General features: G+C 35.5%; 2 protein-coding genes across 2 annotated transcripts; both read right to left on the bottom strand.

Annotated features, from left to right (window-relative positions):
- Window positions 1-823: 823 nt before the first annotated feature.
- Window positions 824-1,765, bottom strand: LOC118927176 (olfactory receptor 9K2). Its single transcript, XM_036915062.2, has one exon. The coding sequence runs from the start codon at window positions 1,763-1,765 to the stop codon at window positions 824-826; it is 942 nt and encodes a 313-aa protein (XP_036770957.2).
- A 15,568-nt stretch (window positions 1,766-17,333) lies between these two features.
- LOC118927174 (olfactory receptor 9K2-like) lies at window positions 17,334-18,275 on the bottom strand. Its single transcript, XM_036915060.2, has one exon. It carries the CDS (start codon window positions 18,273-18,275, stop codon window positions 17,334-17,336), a length of 942 nt encoding a protein of 313 aa, XP_036770955.2.
- Between the last annotated feature and the right edge of the window lie 9,019 nt (window positions 18,276-27,294).

Genomic DNA, 27,294 nt, shown 5'->3' with positions numbered 1-27,294 from the left:
ACAGAGGCATAAATGAGTAAATTTTGGACCACACTCTTATTTTGACAACAACCTTGCTTCTATACCTTTATTAAATGTCCCTGACATTAATTAACACAAGAAAACAATTATGGAGATCCAAATTAAGGAATAATTGCTCCAAACTGTTTGCCTGTCACTACCCCCCAGTGCATCTTTATGTGAGAATCCAGCAACTACCCAGTGCCTCAGAGTACTCCACAACACCTGACACACTGAATCTACAATTTCCCAAGTCAATGTATACAGTGAAGATTACCTTTTGCTTGTTTCTAGTTACGACTTCCTTTGAATATAACACATATAAAATCCTGGACTCAAAGTGGAAATTCAATTACCAGTTAACACACTAAAGTAACTAACCATAAAATTAGGAAATATTTTATTTTAAAAAGTAAGATCAGAATTATTCTCAATTGTCAGTGAGTCTGTGTAAGGGAAGGAGGAACTCCAAAGACAAATACCAGACAAAATACAGTTTAAAAACTATAATAAAATATAAAAAGTATCCAGTAGCATGTTATAAAATAAATAAAAATCAATTCTGTGAAATAAAATGCTGCTTGAAATCAGGAGCATGGTTCATCTTGAAAAACATTTCTCTAATGTCCAGGATATCTCAAATATCCAGGATGTTCAGGATTAGCAATGTCTCAGAGGAAAGAGAGTAATATACGGGAAGAGTCTGTCACCTTGAAAAGCTTCTGATAATATATTTATGATGTTCAGTAGAATAACTTTCATTAAGGACACAAGAGGTGTGAAATAAATAGCCACACCACCCTTGGTAGAAGAAAAACAATAATCAAAAAATAGTATTTTTTTTTTCTTGAAGTTTTTTTAGAGCCTCTTTGACATCTCTGTTTCTGAGAGAGTAAATCAAAGGATTCAACATGGGAGTGACTAGGGTGTAACATAGGGAGGCCACTTTACTCAGCTCAGGAAATCTGTCAGGAGTGAGATACATGAAGAAGACGGCACCGTACAGCACACTCACGACTCCTAGGTGAGAGCTGCACGTGGAGAAAGCTTTCTTCCGCCCCTCAATGGAGCGTATCTTCAGAACTGTGGACACAATATATACATAAGAAACAATAATAACTACGATGGTTGGCAGGATAATGATGCAGGATAAGGAAAAAGAAATAATTCTATTGATGAAGAGATCAGAACAAGATATCCTCTGAAGTGGGCGAGTATCACAGTAGAAGTGGTCAATGGTCTGAGAAGCACAGAAGGATAAAGTAAAAGTAATGCTGGTCTGAAGAACTGAGCTGATGCAGCCACAGAAATAGGAACCAGCCACCAACTGGGTGCAGAGACGTGCTGACATCTGGACAGAGTAGAGGAGTGGGTTGCAGATGGCAATGAAGCGGTCATAAGCCATGACGGCCAGGAGAAATCCCTCAGTCACAATGAAGAGAGCAAAGAGAAAGAGCTGGGTGACACAGCCTCCAAAGGAGATGGACTTGCTCTCAGACCAGAAGTTGGTCATAGCTTTGGGTGCAATAACAGATGAATAGAAGAGATCAATAAAGGAGAGGTTGCCTAGGAAGAAATACATTGGTGTGTTCAGCCGGGGATCAATCAAAATAATGGCCATCATCCCAACATTCCCTAGAAGGACCATGGCATACACAAGCAGAAATAACAGGAAGAGGAGAATGCGGAGCTCTGGGCAGACCCTGAAGCCTACAAGAATGAAGTCAGTCACTTCTGAGTGATTGCTCGTTCCCCTGTCTCCCATGGCAGAAACCTGCTGAGAGACACAAGGCAGAACTAATGAACTTCTGGCTTTGAACCGAGCTACAAATAATCTCTTAAGTATTAGGATATACAAAACTATTCTATAGTCATTATTCATTTTAACCTTGTGAAATGACTGGCTTAAATTTAAGCCAATCCCAACTAATGATGAATCAAAAGTTTTCACATTCGCAAGGTACTACTTCTGTATATACATTTCCCACTCATGATTTATGCAATATATTCAATGTCATGAAGCAATGATTGGGTAGGAGCACAAATAATTTAATATATGACATGTGGGAAGCAATTTTGGAGTTTGATGATGCTAGAAGATTCAGCAGCCTACTTAAGGTAAACTTATCTTTGAGAGCTTAATTTAGATTATTAGTAGATATAGTGACTGAATTTTAAAACTACTTAAGAGGTGCAATCTCTTTTTGTGAGTAATGGAAAATTTGGATTATGTTGTAAGTTATATACTCATTAAGATTAAAGTATACAACCAAACACAAAAATTATCAGCCTTCATATGCTAGGATTTCTCACCCAATGGGCTTCCAAAGCCCTTTCATAAAGACAATTCCTCTGCATTTCCTCAGCCTACAGCACATAGTTATTTAACAAGAAGCTTACAGGTAGTCTAGATAGAGGAGTTACTTTAAAAATGGATACTGAACAAAAGATACATATGAAGGAATTACTGATTGCATTCTTATTTACCCTGGATATAATTTTCATAGCCATCATCAATTCATTTACAAGACAGCCCAACTAAGATTTTTGAATTAGTTGTAATAATGGTGTATTCTACTCTTTCTCCTCATGGCTTGTAATCACAATTCTGTCTAGACAGTAATAATAGCAAACATTTATGAGACTCTTTTTATATGACAGATACTTTTCTAAAAGTTTTCATAGTAGCTCATTTAATCGATACAATAATATGAGGTACTATCACATTTCCCACATCACAGATGAGGAAACTGAAGCATAGAGAAATGAAGTCTGTTGAAAGCCATCTATTAGGTGCAGAATCAGAATGTAAAGCCAAGAAACCTGGCTCCAAACATCTATGCTCTTTATCACTGCCATATGTCTCTGTTGATAACAAGCTTTCCTGTTCCTTTATCTGATTTACTTCTATTTGTTCTTCAGAGTTCAGTTAACATCTCTTATCATCAAAATAAATTCCCCAATTCTTCAACCTGTGTTAAAACATTACTACATACTTCATGTTCCCAAGGATAGTAGCTATTATCACATTTTAATATTCACATAATATTAATAACTCCTCACTTGACAATAATTTCCTTAAGATCAAAATTTCAACTTGTTCTTCATACACTGTCAGCATAAAAATACTGACAGCATAACATTCAGAGCCTGGCGAATGGCAATTAACCAATACATATTTATTATATAGATACAAGTTGAATGACAATTGAGCATGCACAATCAGAACAACTGGAAGACTCTTTAATACTGCAGTGGTTCATATGGGTTTAGATTTAAACAGAAGTAAGCTCCAGTGCTGTTTCTCACATTTTCTGACTGGGACCTTGGACAATTACTTATGTAATTTGTTTATGTCATTCATATAACTTACTGATGTAGCTTTCATCATTTCTATATCACTCTACCCTCATATATAAGGAGAGACAAAAATAATGTAACTCCCAAGTTTCCTTGGGAGTGTGTAATGAGATAATGCACATAAACCACTTAGCATCATTTATGTTAGAATAAGTAATTGATAAATAATAGCCTTTATTATATCTCTCTGTGCTTAAGTCCACTATGCACACCAAAATTATCAGTAATAATTTGGTTGAAAAAGAATAATGTATATATGGACTTTTTGGATAAACCATCCTAAGTTGGAGGAAGGAATAAGAGAAACTGTTAAGGCCTGGAAAAAATTAAACAGTATAATATTTTGTATGGAGAAAAATATAATATTTTGCCTGAGAAAAAGATGACTAACAGGAAAATGGCATGGTATCTTATTGTTATATTTTTGTATTCACCAGCTCCATCAAAAATTAAATATATAAACAATTATAAAGGATCAGATTTTAAATAGATCATATTTTGGGTTTGAGGAGGTATAATACATTTCAGCATGAAAAAAAGAGACTGAAGTAGTCATGGAATATTTTGTCAAAACAAAATTTATTTCTATTTCTTTACTGCTGCCTAAGGGCAAAGATGCAGATCATTTTAATCTTTAAGATGTATTCTTATCAATCTCATTCTAATGTTAATAAGTCTACAACTGAAGACATCTATACCTGGAAAAGGGAGAGTTTTACTCAAAGAAGCCAATAAACAAGTCATCATTGTGATTTATTGCCAAAAACTCACATTTTAAAATTATTCGTACCTTCTATTTTGTAATTTTGTCAAATTCTGGAAGATGAAACAACAGAATTCTAATGTGTTCCTCTTGTTATTTAATTCTGGAAAGGGTAAGCATAATGTTTATTAATAACCATGCTACAAGTACTGAAAAATCATTATGTCAAGATAAAATGAACCCCCCAAAACATTTCCAAATGCACATTTATTATCCCAGAGATTTTTCCCATAGAGAAATTTAACTTATTTTCTTTAATGCTCTATTTAAACAACTTCCCTTTCCTTTATAGCTTTATAGTTCATTTCTTGGAAAATGCCACAGGCTTTTGTAGAAGAGAGTCGAAGTGAATTTCCCAAGTGATGCTTGCCAATGGTGAAATAATTCCAGGAATTATGTTCTATAATTACACGGTGTAAACCTGAGGAATCAATCTGCAAGATATTCTCTCTCCTGCATCTCTGCGTGCTTGAATACTTTTAAAAAAGGAAAGTAGATTGTCTTGGATATTTAAGTAGAGGCCCTGAGCCATCTGGAATCCCTGATAGTCTGCCAAAATAGCAGTAGTTATTCATAATGGCTCTGGTTTGGGCAAAACAATTTAATTTTTTCAAATTGCAGCATTGAGGTTTCCCTCACCTTCTGGGAAATAATCCTCATGGGAGAGAGGGGAGCAGAGCTACTAAGATGTCTCGGTTCCAGAGCCAAGATTCATGAGGATCACAGAGGCCCTAGATTTTAAAAAAGAAGAAGAAAAGAAAGGAAGAAAGAAACGGAAAGGAAAAAGCAGAGCCTAAGCCTAGTAAGAGTCAAAATACCTACAGGAGTTTTTCTATCCTTTCTTGTTGTGTGAATCTCTGGTAGTGATCAAAAGGACCTTGCAATCCATTTCTTCACTGAAAAAGAAGCATTTCAATTTATCATTACAGCTAAGTTTTTGGTGGGCAAAAAGCAATAGATATGAAGGAGAAATGTATTATGAAATATATTTTATAGGGAAATTTTTGCCCCTAGTCATAAAGTTCATTTAATTTCCACCAAAACAACCCATATTTGTTCTCTAGCTATATTTTATCAAGAATAATTGATACTAAGAAGCATAATGGCATTACAATCATGTGAAGCAAAGCCCTATAAAGGCCCTCAATTGATAAATGGTGCTTCAAGTAACAAATAATGATTGACTGGATCTGAAGTTAGGTTCTCTGTAATTCAAATTGCTTGAAAGTTGTTTATTCAGGTGTCATGTATTGAGTTCATGATTTTTCAACAGTCTCTTGTATACATTTCAAAATATTTTTATGGGCCCAGCATGCTTCTGCTACACCACTCTGCTACCTGCACTTCAAAATGATTTTTAGAACTGTTCTGTATCAGTCAAAAATATCACAATTCGTATATAATAAAAATTAAATCACTAAGCTAACTGCCATAAATACACCTTATGTAATATAATAAGGGAAGGAGAATGGGTAAAAAGGAAGAAAATAATGATGGCTCATAAAGGCATCACAAACGCAACTGGTCAAAGGCAATAGTTGATATTTTTCTTTCCGAATTCCCCTTAGTCTCAACAATAACCTCAGTATCTAGAAATTGTTTACCTGGTAGGTGATGCAAACCTTCATTGATGAAGAAGGATCTGAGCCACTGTGATCTTTCTGTGTTGAATTGCTATGGTTGTTCATTAATATTTACCATCTGACATGCGGTATTAGGAGGCATCATGGAAAATTCCATGAGTTTCTCCTATACTCCTCCTTGTCTCCTTTCTATTAACATCTTTTCCTGATCAGTCTTATTACCCACAAGAATACAAAACATTTTGTTTACCTTTTGGTTCAATGAAATGAATGCCCAGGGGACAGGAACAATCATGTCCCTGGTAAAATTATTCCTCTGTTAGGTGGTAAGTATCCTAATTCAGCAAAATCCAATGTCATAGGGACAGCAAGGAAAAAATAGTTGAGAATAGGTTAGTAGATTTTACAGTGGTGGTAGACATTCCCACTTTGACCTATTGTACTTGGATAAATAGTCTGATTATGAAAGAAACAACCTCATGTATTCATTGCTCATGCATCGCCTAGACCATATCATGGATGACAATAACCCAGTTGTATAACTGCTGACAGCCAGTTGGTCCAACAACTGAGTCTTCAATAAGTGGTCTCACCAGTCCATAAATTCATCTGATCCTGTTTGATGAGGCACATGATAGATAATTCTGTTGACTCTGATGGGTATGAGTGTACTGACTTCCTTCAGTTCTTGTAAAGTGACTGCCTTGCACCAAAACACTGTGCAATATGGCTTAATTGTGAATAAGGCACTGTTGAGTCCTCATAGGGTGGTATTAACAGAAGCAGTTTGAGCAGGAAGAGCAAAATGATACCAAGAGCAATGCCTGGGCAAATGGCTAGCTACTTCTCCATAATGGAAAAACCAATCCAGTCAGCCTGAAACATGATGACTGGCTGGTAGACCCAGGTTATAACACTTATAAGGAACATTTTTTTAATTGTAGTAAAGACATTTAGAATGAAATCTACACTTTCAACAAAATGTTTAACATGCAATACAGTATTGTTTGCTTTAGGCACAATTTTATGCAACACAACTCTAGAACTTATTCATCTTGCATAACTTAAGTAAGTTGAAAACACTGAATAGCAACTCCCCATTTCCTTCTTCCCCTATCACCTGGAAACCACCATTTTACTTTCTGCTTTTATAACCTTGTCTATTTTAGATATGTTATGTAAGTGGAATCACACAGTATATGTCCTTCTGCGATTGGCATTTTTCACTTAGCATAATATTCTCCAGGTTCATCCATGTTATCACGTTTATTGCAAGATTTAATTTTTAAGGCTAAACAATATTCCATTATATATAATATAGACATAAATATACACACACACATTTTCTTTATCCATTTATCAGTAAATGGACATTCAGACTACTTCCACATCTTTTGATGACTATCATCAGAAAATTGGGCACTTAGTATTGGAAGTTTCCAGGTCAGCCTATGTTGAGCCATCCATGTTTTTGAGTTCTCTCTCCTCCAGCATAGCTATATTATTGATGAGGACCCATTGAGTGAGTAGTGAGTGGATGGAAAAAATTCTGGAAGATCATCGATCATTGTCTTCACTGGATAACTGAGAACCTACCACATCTGATGTAAATTGCCATGAGGAATTAACAGTTTGACTTATTTTACCCTCAAGGTAAATAATGTGGTGAATTAATATTTTGACTGATTTTCCCATTCAGGGGGGTCCATCTATCAAGAGACCACCTTGTCAATAATCTTTCATTGTTTTTGCTTCCAGGTTCTTTGTTATCCAGCTAAACCATTAGCCTACTGCCCCTAAACCAGTGTAGATTGGCATTTTGGCCCATATTTCAGGCAACAGAACAACAAGGTATACAACTTGAAATTACATCCATTAAGAATATTTTCCTTAACTGTTTCCTTTAATAACCTTGAGCTGGACTAAAATGCTACAATAGTTCATTTCTAACTGGTGCTCGTAGTCCATGCAACACCATCTATAAACCTGTCTCAGTTTTCTTTACAGGAGCTATAGATGCTAACAAGGCAATCTTGTTTCAAAACATGTATGACCTGTGCTTAAATGTTCATGTAATGATTAAGCACCTTTGATAATATTTTTGATATTGCTTTCCCCAAATTAAGATCCCAAATTCAGAAGAAAAATAAACTTTAAAGTGGTGTTATATACTCCAAATATTTATTGAGTTTTTAAGATGGTTGTTTCCTTGCCTTCCCATCCTAATCCACATGACATGGCAGTAATGAGTGAGAAGTGTGATGTAAATAACTGGTTATAATTGCTGTGCTCCCTCTGTTTAATTAGCTTAACACAGTAGTTTGAGGAGCCCTGTTTTGCAAGTACACAATATGGTTAATTATCATATCAAAAAGAAAAGCTCAATCTTCCTAGAACAATTATATTGAGGTAAAATGTTAGTAATACTTTTCATTGTATATATAATACTCTTGATCATGAAAATTTGGCACAGTTTTTTTTAATTTTTATCAAATTGTTACCTATATAAAGGTATACAAATCATGAATGCATAGCACAATAACATTCTTTGATGTTGGAGGTGTTAACTCACAGTGATAATACTCACCACATGAAAACTAAAAGCTCTAAGCCCAGGTTCAATATCTATTTCAAATACTAATAGTAAATTTAAGAAGATTCTAACCTGATAATTTGTATGTAGATTTACTATAGAGAAAAGAGTTATATCTTAAAATAATGAGTGTTATTTCTTCCCTTACATTTTTATCTCTTTACTTTTTTATTTATTTTTTATTTCATTAGCTATAATCCTTTGGCAAAATGAAGATGTGTAATTGGTAGTGGATATACTTGTATTCCTAGTTTTAAATAAAAGGCTTTCAATGGTTCCTTTTTCTTTTATTAAGGCTTTTTAATTATCATAAATGAATGTTGAATTTTATCAAATGCTTTTCCTTGCTTATTGAGAACATTATGTTTTTCTTCTTTAATCTCTTAATGTAATGATGACATTTACTAATATTCTACTACTAGAATATTTTTTGCATACCTGTGATAACTGCAATTTAGTATTTTTTATACATTACTGTTTTTTGCTAATATTTTGTTAGAATTTATATATCTATATTAATGACTCATATTGGCTATAATTTTTCTTCGTTATACTATAGTTAGTGCTGTATATTCCTTGGGAACTCTGTCAAGTGACAGAGGATGGGAAATACATGAAAATTCAGGAACATGCCAGCTCTGGGAAGTTTGCTCGATCCACTGACCTAGGCATGTTGATTTATTCCTTTCAAAGTGAAAAAATCATTGCTGTGCTATTTATAACCTTACTATGAACTGTTAAACACTATTTTGAATTTGGGAGGCACCATACAGTGATTCTCAGTGTTCATGAAAACAAGACACCCCCAGCTTTGTCTAGGTCCATAACATGCCACTGTTCTTCAGTTGGTTTAGTCTTCAGAAAAAACAGCATTGTTACTTGGAACTTAGAACAAAAATATCCAATGACGTTGTGGAACATCAGATATTCTGTGGAAACTCTGGCAAACCCTTATTGGAAAAATTACAGTGCTAGCTTTTAAAGATTTGGAGAGCAGCAAGTTTTAGGCAAGTTCTTCTGAGAACTTTTGAGAAATAGCTGCTATAAAAACAATATTCTGTATTATGGAAATCAAGTGACTGTAATATCCTGAAGAGTGATATCTAATCCATTGCATTACAGAGAAATATCTGTCATTAAATAAAAGTTGAATGTGTGATGCCTATCCTAAGGTCAGAAGTAATTTCATGAGCAAGTGGCTCACATTTTCAGTGTACCTGTTCCTGATATATTGTGACCTTTCTTTCAGTCACTATCTATAATAATGTGGGACATTCGCCATTCACATTAGTTCACATTAAGAGAAGTTCTTACTTTTAATAAAACTAAAATTTTTAAATTGCTTATAGAATGGTAACATTCAAACTAACTATAGTTGTAAATAATTATTAGATTTTAGCTTTATTAAAATTAGATAATATAAGTGAAATCACAAAAAAGGTAATAGACTATCATAAGCCATCTCTTAGTGGAAAAAGGGGTTAAACCTATCAAGACCAGGAAATAGAATTTTTTGCCCTTTTGTTCTTGGTTTTGTTTTTGTTTTTTAATTAAAATACAGTTGATATACAATATTATATTTGTTTCATGTATACAACACTGTGGTTCAACTGTTCCAACATTAATAAATCCTCATCACAATCAGTACAGTTACTATCTGTTAACATAGAAAGGTGTTACAGAACTTGGCTATATTCTCCATGCTGCACCTACATCCCCATGGCCAGTTTACATTATGACTGAAAATGTTGTGCCCCTTTGTACCCATCAGCCTCCCCACCTATCCACCCCAACCTCTCCTCCATGGTAACCACCAGTCACTTCTCAGTGTCTATGAGTCTACTGCTATTTTGTTCATTTTGTTTTGCTTTGTTTTTAGATTCCACAAATATGTGAAATCATATGTTATTTGTTTTTCTCTGCCTGGCTTATTTTGCTTAATGTAATGACTTCTAGGTCCATCCATTTGTCATGAACGGCAGGATTTCTTTCTTTTTATGACTGAATAATATTCCATTGTGTATACATACCACCTCTTCTTTAGCTATTCATCTATTGGTGGACATTTTGGTTGCTTCACATCTTGGCTATTGTAAATAATGCAGCAATAAACATAGGGAAGCATATATCTTTTCAAATTAAGGATTTTGTTTTCTTCAGGTAAATTTGTACAAGATAAAAATTACTGGGTCACATGGCATTTCTATTTTTAGTTTTTTGAGGAACCTCCATACTGATTTCCACAGTGGCTGTCCCAATTTATATTCCCACCAACAGTGTAGGAGGGTTCCCATTTCTCCACCTCCTCATAAACACTTGTTTACTTCTTGTCTTTTGGATAGTGGCCATTCTAACTGATGTGAGGTAATAATCTCATTGTGGCTTTCTTTGATTTGCATTTCCCTGGTGATTAGTGATGTGGAGCATTTTTTCATGCATGTGTTAGTCATCTGTATTTCTTCTTTGGAGGAACATCTATTCAGGTATTCAGCCCATTTTTTAATCAGATTATTTGGGTTTTTGGTGTTGAATTGTATGAGTCCTTTATATATTTTAGATGTTAACCTTTTATGAGATAAATCATTTACAAATATATCCTGCCATACCCTAGGTTGCCTTTTTGTTCTGATGATGGTGTCCTTTGCTGTACAGAAGCTTTTAAGATGCAGTCCCAATGTTCATTTTTGCTTTTGTTTCCCTTCCCCAGGGATTTGTGTCCAGAAAAAAATTGCTCATACTTATGTTCAAGAGATTTTTGCCTATGTTTTCTTCTAAGAATTTTACACTTTCATGTTTTATATTTAAGTTTTAATCCATTTTGAGTTTATTTTTGTGTATGGGATTTGACAGTAATGCACCTTCATTCTCTTGCATGTAGCTGTCCAGTTTTCCCAACAACAGTTATCAAAGATACTGGCTTTTCCCACTGTATATTTTGACTCCTTTAAAGTTCTAAATGTAAGACATGAAACCATAAAATTCTTAGAAGAAAGTATAGGCAAACATCTCTTGAACATAAGCATGAGTAATTTTTTTCTGAATACATATTCCAGGGCAAGGGAAACAAAAGAAAATCATTGGAACTACATCTAAAAAGCTTCTGTACAGCAAAGGACACCATCAGCAGAACAAAAAGGCAACCTAAGGTATGGGAGAATATAATTGTAAACGATTTATCTGCTTAGTTGTTAATATCCAAAATATAGAAAGAGTTCATTTGCCTTAACAGCAAAAGAATAAATAACCTGACTAAAAAATGGTAGAGGACATGAACAGACATGTCTCCAAAGAAGAAATATGAATGACTAACAGGCACATGAAAAGATCCTCAACATCACTAATCATCAGAGAAATGGAAATCAAAGCCACAATGACATATCACCTCACACCTGTTAGAATGGCCACTATCCAAAAGACACACAATGACAAATGTTGGCAAGGATGTAGAGAAAAGGGAACCCTCCTACACTGTTGGTGGGAATGTAAATTGGAGCAGCAGTGTACAGGTTCCTCAAGAAACTAAAAATAGAAACACCATGTGACACAGTAATTTCACTTCTGTGAATTTACCCTAAGAAAACAAAATCCCTGATTCAAAAAGGTATAGGCACCTCTATGTTTATTGCCTCATTGTTTACAATAGCCAAGATATGAAAGCGACCAAAATGTCCATCAATAGATGACTGGATAAAAAAGAGGTGGTATATATACACAATGGACTATTATTCAGCCATAAAAAGAAAGAAATCCTGCCATTTGTGACAAGTGGATGGACCTAGAGGGTATTATGCTCAGTGAAATAAGCCAAGAAGGGAAAGACAAATACCATATGATTTCACATATTTGTGGAATCTAAAAACAAAGCAAAACAAAATGAACAAAATAGCAGTAGACTATGGACACTGCAAAGTGGCTCATGGTTACCATGGGGGCAGGGTTGAGGTAGATGGATGGGGAAAGGGAGGTTAGTAAAGGGTCATAAAAATTCTCAATCATAGTGTAAGTTGGTCACAGGGATGGTGTTACAGTATGGAGAATATAGCCTTTGTTCTGTAACACCTTTCCATGTTGACAGTAACTACACTAGTCGAGGTGAGAATTTAACAATGTGGGTACTGTTGAACCACTGTGTTGTACACTTTAAACTAATATAATATTGTATATCAACTATACTACAATTAAATAAATAAATAAAATTGAGCCCAGAATCCTAAGTTCCCACCCTAAATTCCCACCCAGGGAAATTATGTCACAATAACAAGATCTTCTCTTATAACTTACAGCTGCAGAGATGAAATCACAGAAAACTAAACCCAGAGTGCGAATTTTTATCTTGCAGAGTACAGAATGTTTTGATTCATTCCTCCAACATTTCTTACATTACAGATTCCTGGTTTTGCAAGATACTTAAAGCATTTCGAATTTCCTGACATTTTTGAAACTCTACCACAACCACTTTTGCAATAGGAAACAGACCTATTCATTTTCTTGATGGAGCTCTTCCCTCCTTGCTTTAAGATGTTGTTATGCCTGGGAGGAGGAAGCTAAATTTCTCTTACATCCCACTCTTCATTTTCATGAGGTCAGTTCCTAGGATCAGAACCCAGCCTGCTGAGACAGGAATAATGCTCCAATGCAGATGCAGAAAGTGTGGAAGACTGGCTAAATCTGAGTATGTGGAAGGTGCATATTAGCAACATGCAAAGTAGTCTCATGTGAATGAACACTGAGGGCTCTTTTATTGAGCTGGGAGGGAGATACTGGGCAGAATATTACCAGAGATTTGACAGGGAGTGTGCTAGTACATGTAAATAAGCAGATGTCTGGTAGTTTGCTGGTTTGATAAACGCAAACTATTAACTAATACTGGATCTCTCTAAAGGAAGTGGAGACACTAGAAACACTTCAGGAAAACTGTGGAAGAAATTGAATGCCTTTAGGAGACAGTGGTGCTGAGGATTAACCGTATAAGTTCTGGTCTCATATACCCCGGTTAGGTCCCTGCACCAATGACAAAGGGACTGACCAGCAATTTTCAAAGCAGCTGTGGTGCTTCTCTCTAAAGATGTTGGTGGAAGACATTAAAGTTAAAATGGCTCCCTGGTATCAGTCACGGTAGTGGAATGACAGAGTTCAGATGGTGGCATCTGCCTGAAAGAGCAAAGGAAGGTTTGGTTTAACATGACAGAAGCAGCTCTAGTTTATGAGACAAAAAGGATGGCTGTGGTATGGAAATCTCTACCTAACATTAGTCAGTCGTAAGGTGTCTAGGAATAAAATAAGTGAGCACTCTTCTGAGGAAGAGAAAAACCCAACTCAGCCACCATGATTCAGATCATGCTCATCTCCCAACCCATCTTAGGTCTGAACTGGTTCCTGCACAGAGCCACTGGAATGAAGATAAGGCTGGACACGCTGGAGTAAGGTGTGAACTAAAAGCCTTCCAACAAACCTTGAAATAGTGACCAATTATTCTGGGGTGAACAAACAGTGAAGAAAAGTATGTACCCAAGTGTTTTATGGACTTTTAGGGTTATTTAGATCCTGTCTCAGAACTATCCAATAAAGGGACAAAGAGCCTGAAGTGTTTTGATAAATATTTCCAGTAGTGTGGTATTTGACAAGTTTGGATCCTGTTTGGAGATTTTTCTAACTTCCTGGCATGCTAACTAGGAACTCATACTTTCCAGCCTTACCATTGTGTATGTGCAGCCAGAACAAAAGAAAATTTATGTGTCTACATATTTATCTTTTGCGTAAGTCATCTGAAGTTAATTTATGTAGGTTGCCACAAAGATACCTAACTACAAGGTATTCAATTGAGGAAACTAATGCCAATCATCACGGTGCCAAAGAATGTGAATAAAGGGATGATTTTTAAATGCTGATAAGGATCTCAGGGATGGTAGTACAGCATGGAGAATATAGCCAATGGTTTGGGAACATCTTCCTTTATTGACAGATAGTAACTGCACCAGTGGGGCTGAGGATTTAAGAATATGAGGAACTGTTGAGCCATTGTCTTATATACTGGAAACCAATATAAGATTGTATATCAACTACACCTCAATAAAAAAATAAAATGTTGATAAGGAAAGAATAAACTATTTGAAAAATCTAGAAGCCCTATTCCATAAGAGCAAGAAATATTAAAATCAGTCTTTGGGTAAAGTTTTGTTGCTGATTTGTGTGTGTGTGTGTGTCTTTTTCTTTTTTACAAAATTTGAATCCTTAAGAAATGACTTTGAAGTGTATTCCTTTTTTCATGTTGTTTTCGGTTCCAAACACCTTGCTTTTTTCTCATCCCATCTCTTCCCTCTTCTTCCCCTCCCCCTCCGACTTTCTACAGCAGGTAGCTTATTCTCACTGAGAGCACTAGGATAATAGCTTACATACACACAAAATTTTTATTGGTTTTTTTGACCTATACTGCTGTCATAGGATTGTGCAAAGTGAAATCCCATACTCAATTCACAAAAGTAAGAATAACATAGTGCAATATCAATTCAACATTACATTTTTACTGTCTAATCACTTCAGCTTCTCCAATCACCGTAACAATCTAAATCTCATAGTAAAGAGTTGAAACTAACCTAAGGACAGACAAATGTAGCAAATCTGGGTTCTTATCCCCAGGTGCTTAACTTAGTCATATAATTTATATTTGTGATGTTTGAATAAGTGCTTAGTTATCATTTGCAGCTGAGTCAGAGCATCTTAGCATCCTGGGAACAGAAAATATTATTACTAATGCCCTCACAAAAATTCTACATCAATACACTAAGGATTAGGTAAACATCAAAATACACACAATTTAAAGACAAAATGCAGCCCATGATGTGACACGACAATCAACATATGTGTGTGTCCAAAAACTTGTAACCAGGGAACATGAAACAATGCAGTACAAGGAAGTTAAAGGGGCTTGAGATATCTAATGCAATCTTCAGTCACTCAACGTCTTATCACTTTAAAAGATTTCTCCATTTTGGGGGGTGGGGGGGGTTGTGTGCAGTTTCCAAGTGACCTCTAAATCACAACTTATGGTATACGATACAGAATGCAATATTCAAACTCTCTTGGGTGTGGCAATGTTTCGTAAATGATCCATGTATCATTGAAAAGGAAAACACTGTCAATGAAAGCCAACAAAAGGTTGATATAACATGAGGTTGTTCTGATGGAACTTGATGGCACAAATAACAGTAAAGTTATAAATCAGGCACGATTTTTCCTATAAGGCCTGTGAATCCAGAAACAAGATTGACCAAGGAAAATGTTTATGGCAATTAAAAGAAAATAACAGAGCTTAATTTAACTCTTTTGAAATCATTTTGCCTTGGTTTTCAACCTTCCTGGATTCCTTTGAACATTTGGAGTGTGCCACTGAGGAGGTTATCACCGGAATACTGTTATCTGGTGTGGCAACAAAACAGGAAATAGAATCCTCCAGACTAAAAACCAATGCAAATGAACCTAGGTTGATTCCGATCCAATTTCTTACTGCCTTTTCCCCAAAGTCCTTAATAATCCACACTTGTTTGATACATTGATATATCAAAAAGCAACATTCTAAGGCTAATGCGTATACAATGGACATAAGTAAAAACAAAACCTAAAAGGGTATTTTCCAGACCAATAATCAATGCCAAAGATCACCTCCCCAAGCTCATTTAGATTCTTATTTTGCTCTCAAATGATATATTTCACAAATTAAATATCCAGAAAATGGTATATTAACAGGTTAGGGAGGAGAAGATAAATACGTTTTATTTTTTAAATCACTTAGCTTCTCTGTTTATTAAATAAGAATAATTATTTATCAAATCTCTTACCCTAATAAACATTAACCCACAAAAATGCATGCCATTGTGCATTCATCAAAGGAGGTTTGGCTGTCTATACAAAAACAGAAAAAAATAAGACCTAATCAAAGTTCAATATTTTAGTTTTTCACACCAAGTATATGAACAAAACTGGTATTATTTAATTTTTGTCTATGTTTGGTACTGTCTGGACTTAAGTACTATAATTGTTTAGCTAAAGTATTATTTATATCACTTGAAAAACTAGTAACTTTGCCTGGATCTTGGCTTCATTTGATACCTGTCAAATTTATGAGAGACTCTATTAACCACCCTTGTCCTCTCCATCAGCTTGGTTTTCAAGACTAATAACATTTTTTTTAATTACCTATAACCAAACTAATACATACACTCATGTATACACAAACACACATGTGCCATGCCCACATACATAACCCAACTATGCATAAGGCCTTGTGATATTTTTAACTGGGATTTTCAAGCTGGCTTCATTTCAGTATAGGGTTTCATTAATTGCATATTCACTATCTATAATTTGTAGTACCCAAAAGATAGAGAACATGAGCTATAAAACACCATGAACATCATTAAGATGTTTTCATTACATGAATACAAAATAGAGATGATCCTGCCATTCAAAGAAAACCAAACAGAATGTCATAATTTAAACCAAATCAATGCAATTTGCCCATGTTTGTTCTTCCTTGGCTCCTTTAACTCAACAGCTCACTGGTTATTTTACCTTTCCATTTCCTCTTCATATGTTCATATGCTCATATCTTTGATGTGACATCAAAAATAAAACACTAGTGTTTACACTACATGCCATTTGCACTGTTTCCAAGTTAATGATCATACTAGGTATTTTCTCTGTCTAAATTTTACTTAGACATACAAAGAAGAGAATAATAAAATTCTCTACTTCCCCATTTACATAACATATTATTACCTGGAGAGTGAGAAATATATAACTGTAGAAATGCAGCAAATTTTCGTGGATGTCCAGAACTTTTCAGATTTAACATTGCCTTGAGGGAAAATTAAGTAAGTTATTTAGAACATTTCTTATAAAATATTATTGTTTAGAATAAAATAGTTAAGGTTTTTGTTTTTGTTCTTTAAATAACCCTGAACTTTTAAATGTGTGAACCCAGAAAATCAGACAAAATCAACCGACGCAAGAAACAGTGAAATAAGTAGAAGCAGATTTAAAGTAAAACTTTTTTCTTCCAAAGGACTTTTCTCATGGCATCTTTAACATCCTTATTTCTTAGAGAATAAATCAGAGGATTCAACATAGGTGTGAACAAAATGTAACATACTGAAGCCACTTTACGAAGTTCAGGGTTGCTTGGAGGCGTGAGATAGACAAAGGAGACAGTCCCATAGAGCAAACTTACAACCCCCAGGTGGGAGCTGCAAGTGGAGAAGGCTTTCTTCCTCCCCTCACTGGAGGGAATCTTCAAGACTGTGGTCACAATATACATGTAAGACACGACAATAACAACTATTGTGGGCAAAATAATGAGGACAGCCAAACTAAGTGACACCATCTTATTCATAAAGATGTTGGAACAGGAGATCTTCTCAATTGGGTTTGAGTCACAGTAGAAATGATCAATGACTCGGGAAGCACAGAAAGACATTGAGAATGTTACACTGATTTGAAGGATGGAACTGAGCCAACCACAAAGATAGGAACCAGCCACCAACTGGATACAGAGATTTCTTGACATGCGGACAGTGTACAAGAGTGGGTTGCAGATGGCAATGAAGCGGTCATAGGCCATGGCTGCCAGGACAAAGGCCTCTGTTACCATGAAGAGTGCATAAAGAAATAACTGAGCCACACAGCCTACAAAGGATATGGTCTTTTTCTGAGACAGGATGTTGACCATGGCTTTGGGTACAATAACAGTGGAGTAGGAGAGGTCAATGATGGAGAGATTGCCCAGGAAGAAATACATTGGGGTGTTCAGCCGAGGATCAGTCACAATGATGCCAATCATGCTAAGGTTCCCCAGAAGAACCATCCCATAAACAATCAGAAATAGTAGGAAAAGGAGATTGTGGAGCTCTGGACGGACCCTGATGCCTACAAGAATGAAGTCAGTCACCTCTGTGTGGTTGTCTCCTCCCTTGTCACCCATGGCAGTTTCTGCTAAAAGGTATAAGAGAAAGTCAGCACTTTCCACTCTTTCTCTACTATCACAAATCACACTTCACATTAAAAAAGACTTTATAGTTGACATAATACTTTCATATTCATTATCCCATTAAATCTACACACATGATCAATCTAAAGATGAGATATATTTTAGTTGCCTCAGGTAATTAAGCAACTAAGGATGACCTTAGAATGAAATATTTTCATTGGTGGCATTGAAGCCAATTGTCATTTATCCTTCCAAGGTGTAGAAGTGGATTATAAAAATCAGAAAATGATCCACTACCAAAATTAAGATGGTGATACATTAACAAAGAAAACTAGAGAGCATGCAGAGTTTCTTTCTAACTCTCCATCCTCCCTCAGTTGTGAGAGGTTTACTTTTATTTTTTGTTTTTCAATTGTCTATAAAATCAGATCCCAAAGCCTTTATGACCTTCTTTACTTCTTTCATTTGTTGCTTCTCCCAAATATTTCTCAAAAAAAGACATAAAATTAATTCATATAAATTCAAATCGAGAGGAAAATGACGGAAAAAATATTATTATCATTCTCCTCACAGTCCACTGCCCCACCATATATTTTTAATCCATTCAAATAATTGTATAACAATCTGGTTTTATCAAGAGGCGGGAGAATGAATTAGGTTTACAGGTTAACAAAACTGAGGATGATAATTTTTTTTTTTGAGAACTTATAAAATGAAACTCTTTTAAGTGTAATGTTGAATAGAGTATTTCAAGTACCAGTCAGCATGTATTGATTTGAAATCAGAGAATAGAAAGCACTTTTAAGACATACTAAAATTGTTTTAATACACTCTTCTTTTTGCAAGAAGGCACAGAATTAATAGGCTTTGTCCTTTGGTCTTATTTAAAAAGGAGGAAGAAAAACAGGAGGAGGAAAAGGAAAAGCCAGAGGAGAAGAAAGAGATCCAGAAGAAGAAATATTATGTCTTTATAAAAAATCAAATGTTACTTTTTTGACAATATATCAATGAGAGTAACATATGAACATTTCAAAGATAATCTGTTTCGCCTGTCTGATCATCCATTAATGTGTTGAGTCAATATTTTTGAGCATCTATTCTGTGCCATATGTGTTTGTCACTGAATATGAAGACAAAATGGAATAGAATACACCACCAACTTATGACTTCACATCATATGATACATGATATGCAATATGTATTATAATATTGTAGCTACATTTAATTCATTACTAAATGACGAGTAATAAACAAATGTATTCACTGTGAGCTTTTTAAAGAATACATGTTTTAAATTGCTAAAATGAGGATAATAAAACTAGCTTAGAAAGTTCTATGAGTACAGCAACCTTAATATGGGCAAGCTTCTGAGAAGAACCCTGACATTAAATGGTCCACATTATATTCTGGCCACAGCATGTCACAATTTTCCATTCAGAAAATGTTATTAATGCACCTACCTGTAAGGAAAATCTTATCAATCTAACCTAGAATCATAGAATATAATAGATTTAAATTTTTTATGGTTTTTATACAAAATTGTAGAATGCAGATGATTAAAAAGTTCACCTCTGTTCACAAAAGAACTATAAATAGTCAATATTAGGCATGAAATAACCAAAATAGAGTCAATGGATGTTTTTTAATGATTGTGAGATCTTCTAAGCAGTGAAACAAGAGAGATAAAAAGAGATAATAGACTACAGATCACTAAGACTGCATTTTAATCATCTGTTATCAAAGTCTGATTTAGCTATGATCTTCCTTCCAGCAATGGTATATGAATTATCGAGGTTTTATGCTTGCCTTGATAATCTTTAATTTATGACATGGCACATTTTCATACTCAAGAAAAATATCTTTTAAGCATACAGATAATGTTCTTGACTGCCTTATTATAAAATAAATATGATTGCTTTTTAATTTTTCTTACCTGAACTTATATTTCTTATATCTTGTGGACTTTTTCATGTGCAACCAGAAAGATCCAAATTCTTTCTACTTCACTCTAGGAAAGAAGATTTGAAAAATAAAACTATCAATCCCAATGTCCAAATTAAACATCTCAAATAACATTTAATCTACAATAAAATAACAACCATCTTAAGCATGGCACGACCACATTGCTTGTTTATGGCATGGCCTATTGGTTGGTCCATACTTTCTATTACCTATTATTAAAGTTTTCTCTTCTTCTAATGTAATTCATTTGAAAACTTGATTAATTTGTCTTCCTCAACAGAGTAAAGATGATGGGCTAGGAATCTCTTTAATTCTCTTAGAAAATTACAGGTATTTCTCTAACAAAATTGGGAATAAATGCCAATGAATCTATGAAATCAAACTGCTTGAAAATTTCTTGCCTCCATGCTGACATGTTTCACAGGCCTCAGAATAAAGATAAGAGCAAAATGGAAATTTAAGACCAACAACAAGATTCCCTGGTCCCTGATGACCCACAAAAATAGTAGCAGCCGGAATCCATGGTAGTCACACTTTTCTCCAATCCCACGAAACTCTTTCAGAGAATTGCAACATAAAGTTTTTCAGAATTTTGAAGGAAGAAGTCCCTCTGAGAGAGGACTGAAAAATAAGTCAATTATAATTTTGGAACAAGGGCAAACTCCAAGGCCATCCCATGAGGACCCTCCGAGGAGAAGCACTCAGTATGATTTCTTCAGGTATTGAATACTCTTGGGACAGTTACAAAGTTATTTTGGACAGGACTCCTTGTTAGAAAGTTTATTTCTTTATATTAAGCTAAAGTTTGCTTCTCTGTAACTTCTACCCTCCTGACTGTCAGAGCCTCTAACCAAAATTCCTTCAGAAGTGACACTGAATACCTCTATATGATCCTCTAAATGACATCCTTTCAAAATATGAAAATTCTAATACATTATTGCCTCATCATCTCATTTTTAGATTCATTGTCCTTATTTTCTATTAGGATCTCCCTTCAGCAGCAACTGAACAATTTCTATCTCATCAGTGTCCGGGTCAAAAAGTCTATTGCCAATATTTAACAACAGGTTAGATATAATCCTTCCCTTGAAAAATCACTGCCTAATTACTTGCTATTTATGCTTCCTTTCAGGCACATATTTTATATTTAACCTCTCTTTACACTTTACACTTGGCTTTAATCTATATTTCTATGTTGTAAAGATTAGGTTAAATGCATTTGCAGACTCTTTGATATTAATGAATGCTTCCATTTTGGACATGTGGAAGTTATAAAGCCACCTAAGTTTTCATTGAAATAATTTTTGAACAGAAATAATTCAAGATTTCTTGATAAAGCCTCCTTCCAGATTTATGAAGATACATTAATCAATTTAAGAAACAGACACTTAAGTCACTGTAAAGCCAGGTTTTTTCCATAAAGATTCTAAAATATCTCATTAAATAGAGACATAGTACATGATAATTTCCTGAATAACTATTACTATAATCAGAAAAGGGTTTCAATTCACTTTTCCTGACTCTAAACTCATCAAGTAACTGTGAAATCAAAGAAGAAATCATGGCCAATCATCAGATAGGTCCTAAGCCTTATGACATGCATAATTACAAAATTAGTGTATAAAATAACCTTGTATGTATTAGTAATTTGGTCTAAGGATAGACTCAGTTGTCATCTCAGAAACTGTCCATGTGTGAGCTGAATCTCATGGCTCTGATTCAAAGTTGAGAATCCAGACAACTCAGTGAAGTTTTCACAATCTAGCTTTACACGTAAGCTCTCTGGAATCTGGCTCCACAATGTCTGTTTCCAGCTTCAAGTCCCACCCCGTCATCTCCTTCCGCGGACACTCAGCCTCAGCACAGTGCTTCCGCTGCCTGAAGAGACTGCAGTTTCAAGACTCCGTGCTGCTCCTCATGCCTCTTTTATTGGCTGAGTCTCTGTCATACCCCTTTATTTTTACTCCTGTACTGAAATACTTATTGATACTGTTAGGGGGCAGTTATTCATCTTCCTTGGTTCTTGTGCCCACCGCAAAAAAGAATTACAGGGCAGAGACACTTTTGAAGTGAAGCAGAGTAAAACTTTTATTTGAAGTTATGCACTTAAAGAGAGAGAAAGTCTGGGAGGCTCAGAGGATTTTTCGGGAATGTGACAAAGGGCTAAAGGGTGTAGACTTGTTAAGTGGTCTCAAGATGTTTATCTTTGATGAGAAACATCAACTCTCTTCTATTATCAGTCCTGTAGGTAATTCTGCAAAATTAACACAAGAAATTTACTGTTCCAGTTCCTCACAGGGATACCAGCTTCCCTCTGGGAATAAATCAATCAAGACCGCCTGCTCTGCCGCCAAGGTGGGCTGTTTTTGTCTGTTTGCTAAAGAATATGTTAGGAATCTTACTTCCTAACTTACTGGATTTTAAAATACAATCTTAGCTTTAAGCTGGAATCTTTCCTGTTCTGACTATGCTGTTTATCTCTGGGCTTTTTTCATCATAGGCAGGAAAAGATAACCATGATGCTTGTCTCCTGCCCTGGTTACAAAATTACTTGATTAGGAGCTGGAGGAGGGGAAAAAAGAGCATAAGGTTAAGTTAAAGAATAAGCTGGGCCTTTTAGCAAGCTAAAATAAATCTTACAATGGCAGGATATCAATGAAGACATGGGCTGTGCTCAGATACTTTTCTTTATCTGGGGAATATTTGGAGATTTCAAGTTACTCCTGGCCTTCAGAGATTCAACTGATTAACTTATTAACTCTATGAGTCTTTTCTGGCTCTCTAGGTCCACTGGTTAACTCGTTGAGTCCCTTTTAGTGGGCTTTACTGGCCTTATTCTCTCTCCACTCCACTTACATCTATTTTCCTGCCTAGCAATACCATCCTAAATACCTCTAAACTTTTCCTTTCGTGTGTTTATTTGCCACCTTAACTTAAAATACATAGAATTTAAAACTCAGGTGCCTATTTGGGTATCTTATTAGCGTATCAAAAAACTCATGCCAACCCTTCTTTCAATCCTGACTCAATGGCATATAAATGAATGTGAAAGAGATGAGGAAATTTTAAGAATAATTGCTTTCCCCAGAGTAATGGATTTGCATCAGTGTAAGTAAGGTATTAGGACATGACTGTTGAGAAATCATGAAAAAAAAGTTTAGAGTAAAACTGAGAAATTATCTTGATTGAAATACCAGTGATGAGACTGTGGGTAAAACTGCAATATTTCCAGAATCTCTCACCTGGCCTTAGTGCATCTCCATATCAATACGTGTTTCCAAGGGGTAGAGAGAAGTAGTTCATCTCCATATCAGTAGGTGATTACAAAGGGAAGCAGGGCATATCTGGACCCAAGAGGGTGGGTGGGGCCCCTTTTCTGCAGCAGGTCTTAAGAGACATGGGTGAGCAGAAGTGGATGACTGCTTGTAAGCAATAAATGGGTGTCTCCCACTTTATTTCTCCCTTTGACTGATTTCGGTTTCAAAGGTAATTTGCCCTGGGCTGAGAGACAGGTTTTCTCTCCACAGTTACAAATAAACTTGTACAAAAGATGAAAATAAGTTACCCTTATGTACTTACTCTCTTAACTATCAAACACACAGGACTAACCCCAGTTCTCTGTCTCCCTGTCATCCAACAGTTAGACACACACACACATATGCATGCGCGCGCACACACACACACACACACACACATTTTGTATATGCATTGGCTAATGGTGACTTAATGCGCTCCTATCCTAGTTATCAAATTTCTATAAGTAATAACACTATACTTTTTATTATCTAAGAAAATATTTTTAATCTACTTCAATAATGTACTTAAAACACATACTATTACTTCAATACTGTATTTCAAATAACCCTCAGGTTCATCCTTTTTTCTTAATATCCATAGCTATGATGGTAATCCAGACTTTAAACCTCCTCACCTCAACTTGAATGTGATTTTTTTTAAGTCCTACATAATTATCTTTTTCTCCTTAGCATTCATATTTTGTAAGCTTCCAGATTTATCTTTCTAAAATACTTTTTATCGTGTAACTCTTTTCTTAACAGATTTTGTTAGTTTTCAATTTCTATTCAGCAAATTGAACTTTCTATTATTTCCCAAATTGTAGCCTCATGACATCAAATCGGTTGCGTCGATTTGCATCCATTCATCTTGCTCAATCCAGGCACACTGATTTTAATTGTCCCTGTATCTCTCTTGGAGTCTAGTTCTAAATTCTAGCAACACCAAAGATTTAGTTCATTATCTCCCCAAATTATGCCATTGTCTTGCTACAGTGACCAACTTTGGCATCATTTTTTCATACGATTACAGTTATCCCCATATTTTGTGCCACCTGTTTATACTTTGATTATGTCATGATATCATTTTATAGTTCCAACTGGATTTTCAGCTACCTTAAGATGAAATGCATTGCTTTCAAGATCCTACAGCACTTACAACAATTTGGAGTACATCATAGACACTCATTTATTTTCTACTTATTGAATTCATGTGTATTTCCTTATTCTAAAATATTTTCAGAGTAACTTGCAATAACAGTAGTAACAAAATAATTTATTAAATTTGTTGAAAACTCACTTTATGTCAAGTATTTTTCTAAGCACTTTTACCCAGACTGAATATTTTAATCCTCAAAGCAATTTTTTCTACTAATCTCAACAATTTACATACTAATTTTAGACATGATAAAACTGAAGTGCAAAGAATTTTAATATCAAAGGTTGGAAACCAAATTCTAACCCATGAATTTGAGCTTCACAAACAACATTTTTAGTCACTTGATCCAAATACACAATTTGTAATAACTACAGGGGTGATAATAGCATAGATGCTATTTATTTATAACAGTTAACCTTTTCAGAGCTGGGAAGATGGGTTCTGTTTTCTAATTTTGAGTGGTGATATTGTAAGACCCAACGGCCTTATTCCGGTCTGCGCTTCCCCCCCAGTGAGGAGACGAAGGACACGGCAGATCGATGCAACAAGCAAGAGGTTTATTATTCCAGCTAGCTGGAGTCCAAGTGTCTACCCGACGCAGCGGGTTTCAACAAGGACCCCGAGCACTCAAAGCCAAGGGTTTATATAGCATTTTCAAAACACTTAACTCATTGTAATTTTCGACAGCTGCACATTATTTTTGCAAGTCATACATCCTGGGGTTAAGCGAGAGCAAGAAAAGCCCACTCTTCAATTGTTAGGGAGGTTCTGCACGATAAGCTTGGTAATATAGGATTAACTGACCAACGTTAGCTGACCAAGGTTCACAGCTGCCCACCACCTGGTGTTCATGATTAGCTTGTTTTTCAAGGCCTTACCCAGTTCCAGTTTTTTTTTCTAAGTCACATACTCAGAAAATGGCTTCTAGGCCCTTAAGATGGCTACGCTTATGCTAACTTATTTCCATTCTTACAATATTTAAACTTTCTCCCTTCCCTATATTAAATTTCATCAATATTTTTCATTTATTATTTGAAAATCCCTCCTAGATTCATGCCTTCCTCCTCATTTTCACTGCTATATTGGTTATCCAGGTTCAAAGACCTCTGTTCCCCAACCAAATCCCATACTTAGGTAGAGGCATCTTTCTGCCTCTAAAACCAAATGAACAGATGAGATGGTCTCCTACTTAAAAGCTGAAAAACTTACTCAAAATTCTAGCTTGTGGAAAAGCTTCTTGTACTGTTGCATGGAAGTAAGACTTAAGATAGCTTCAGGAAAATAAATAAGTTTTTATCATTTGTTTTGGATATGTTCCAAACTGTAACCAAATTTCAGAGATATCCACAGAGTTCCAGAGCAAAATCACTGAGACACTGTTTTTGAAAATGTGATGCCAGGGTTCTTGTTTGTGGAGCCGAAGAATGAGCTTCACAAACAGTCAAGGTAGGAGAGCAAGGTACAGGCTTTTATTTAGAGATACAGTGAAAGGACAGAGCTCCCAGCTCACGCCAAGAGGGGACAAGAGAGTCCGTAGTGGTGCGTTGTCTAGGGGGTTTTATAGGCAGCTGAGGATTTTTCGAGAACATGAAAAAAACTTAGGGGTATGGACTTGTTAAGTGGTCTCTGAATATTTAGAATTAACTTAACACAAGCAACTTCCTCTGATGATTTCTCCCTGAGATACCAGCATCTTGGTCAGGGGGCATATGAAACAAGGCCACCTGTTCAGCCCCCAAGGTGGGCTGAGATTGTTTGCTAAAGAGTAAGTGAAGAATTTCTAACGTCTTAACTTCTTGGGTATTAAAATGCAATCTTATCTTTAAGGTGGAATCCTTCCTGCCTTTTACTGTGTTGTTTATGCCTGGGCTTACTTGCTAAATTAGTTGCCCAGTTTGCAAAATCACTTCATCAGATCTGAAGGAGGAAAGACAGCACATAGGCCTGGGCCTTTTAGTATGCTAAAGCGAACCTTACACATGATTATAAATGGTTAGTATAATAAAACATGTGCTACTCTTCTTTATCTGGGGAACATTAACTGATTTCACTGAAGAATGATTCTAGAGCTCAATGTTTAACATAGAGTTTTGAGCAGGGGGGTTTCCTTGCATGTAGTTACATTGCTCTGACTGCAAATATCCCTCCCTGCCCCCTCCGGAGGTCCTCACCCTACTCTGACTACATCCACGGTCCCTGTCTCAAATGGAAACTTTGCAAGTACATGTTCCTCCAGTCTCTCCCTCTAGTGTTCATACATGTCCAAGCAGCAGGCATTTCCAAATGCCTACTTAAATATGTTAGTTACAAAAAAAAGATCTCCACATGATGGAATGAATGACATTAACTCAAATTTAAAAGAAAGAAAATACAGTTCTGTTATATTACATTTAAGATTGAAATCTGATGTGACAAAAGACCTCAAATTGTTGTTAATATTAAATGCAAATGGAGACTTCGAAACAACATAAACACTATCTCTGGCACATGGAAGTTCACCAAGTGTATAGGTAATCGGTGATCCAAAAATTATGTTGAGATTATGGAGCTGGACCCATACCTGAAGTAAAAGGCCAATAAAATGTCACAGAAAACTAAT

This window comes from Manis pentadactyla, chromosome 10, assembly GCF_030020395.1.
Source record: "Manis pentadactyla isolate mManPen7 chromosome 10, mManPen7.hap1, whole genome shotgun sequence".
NCBI classification, from domain to species: domain Eukaryota; kingdom Metazoa; phylum Chordata; class Mammalia; order Pholidota; family Manidae; genus Manis; species Manis pentadactyla.
The sequence above is the reverse complement of the archived record's forward strand: the minus strand, read 5'-3'. Positions and strand labels throughout refer to the sequence as shown.

What these genes read in the sequence shown, in the direction of transcription:
- LOC118927176 (XM_036915062.2), bottom strand. Translation starts at nt 1,765, where the DNA reads ATGGGAGACAGGGGAACGAGCAATCACTCAGAAGTGACTGACTTCATT.
- LOC118927174 (XM_036915060.2), bottom strand. Translation starts at nt 18,275, where the DNA reads ATGGGTGACAAGGGAGGAGACAACCACACAGAGGTGACTGACTTCATT.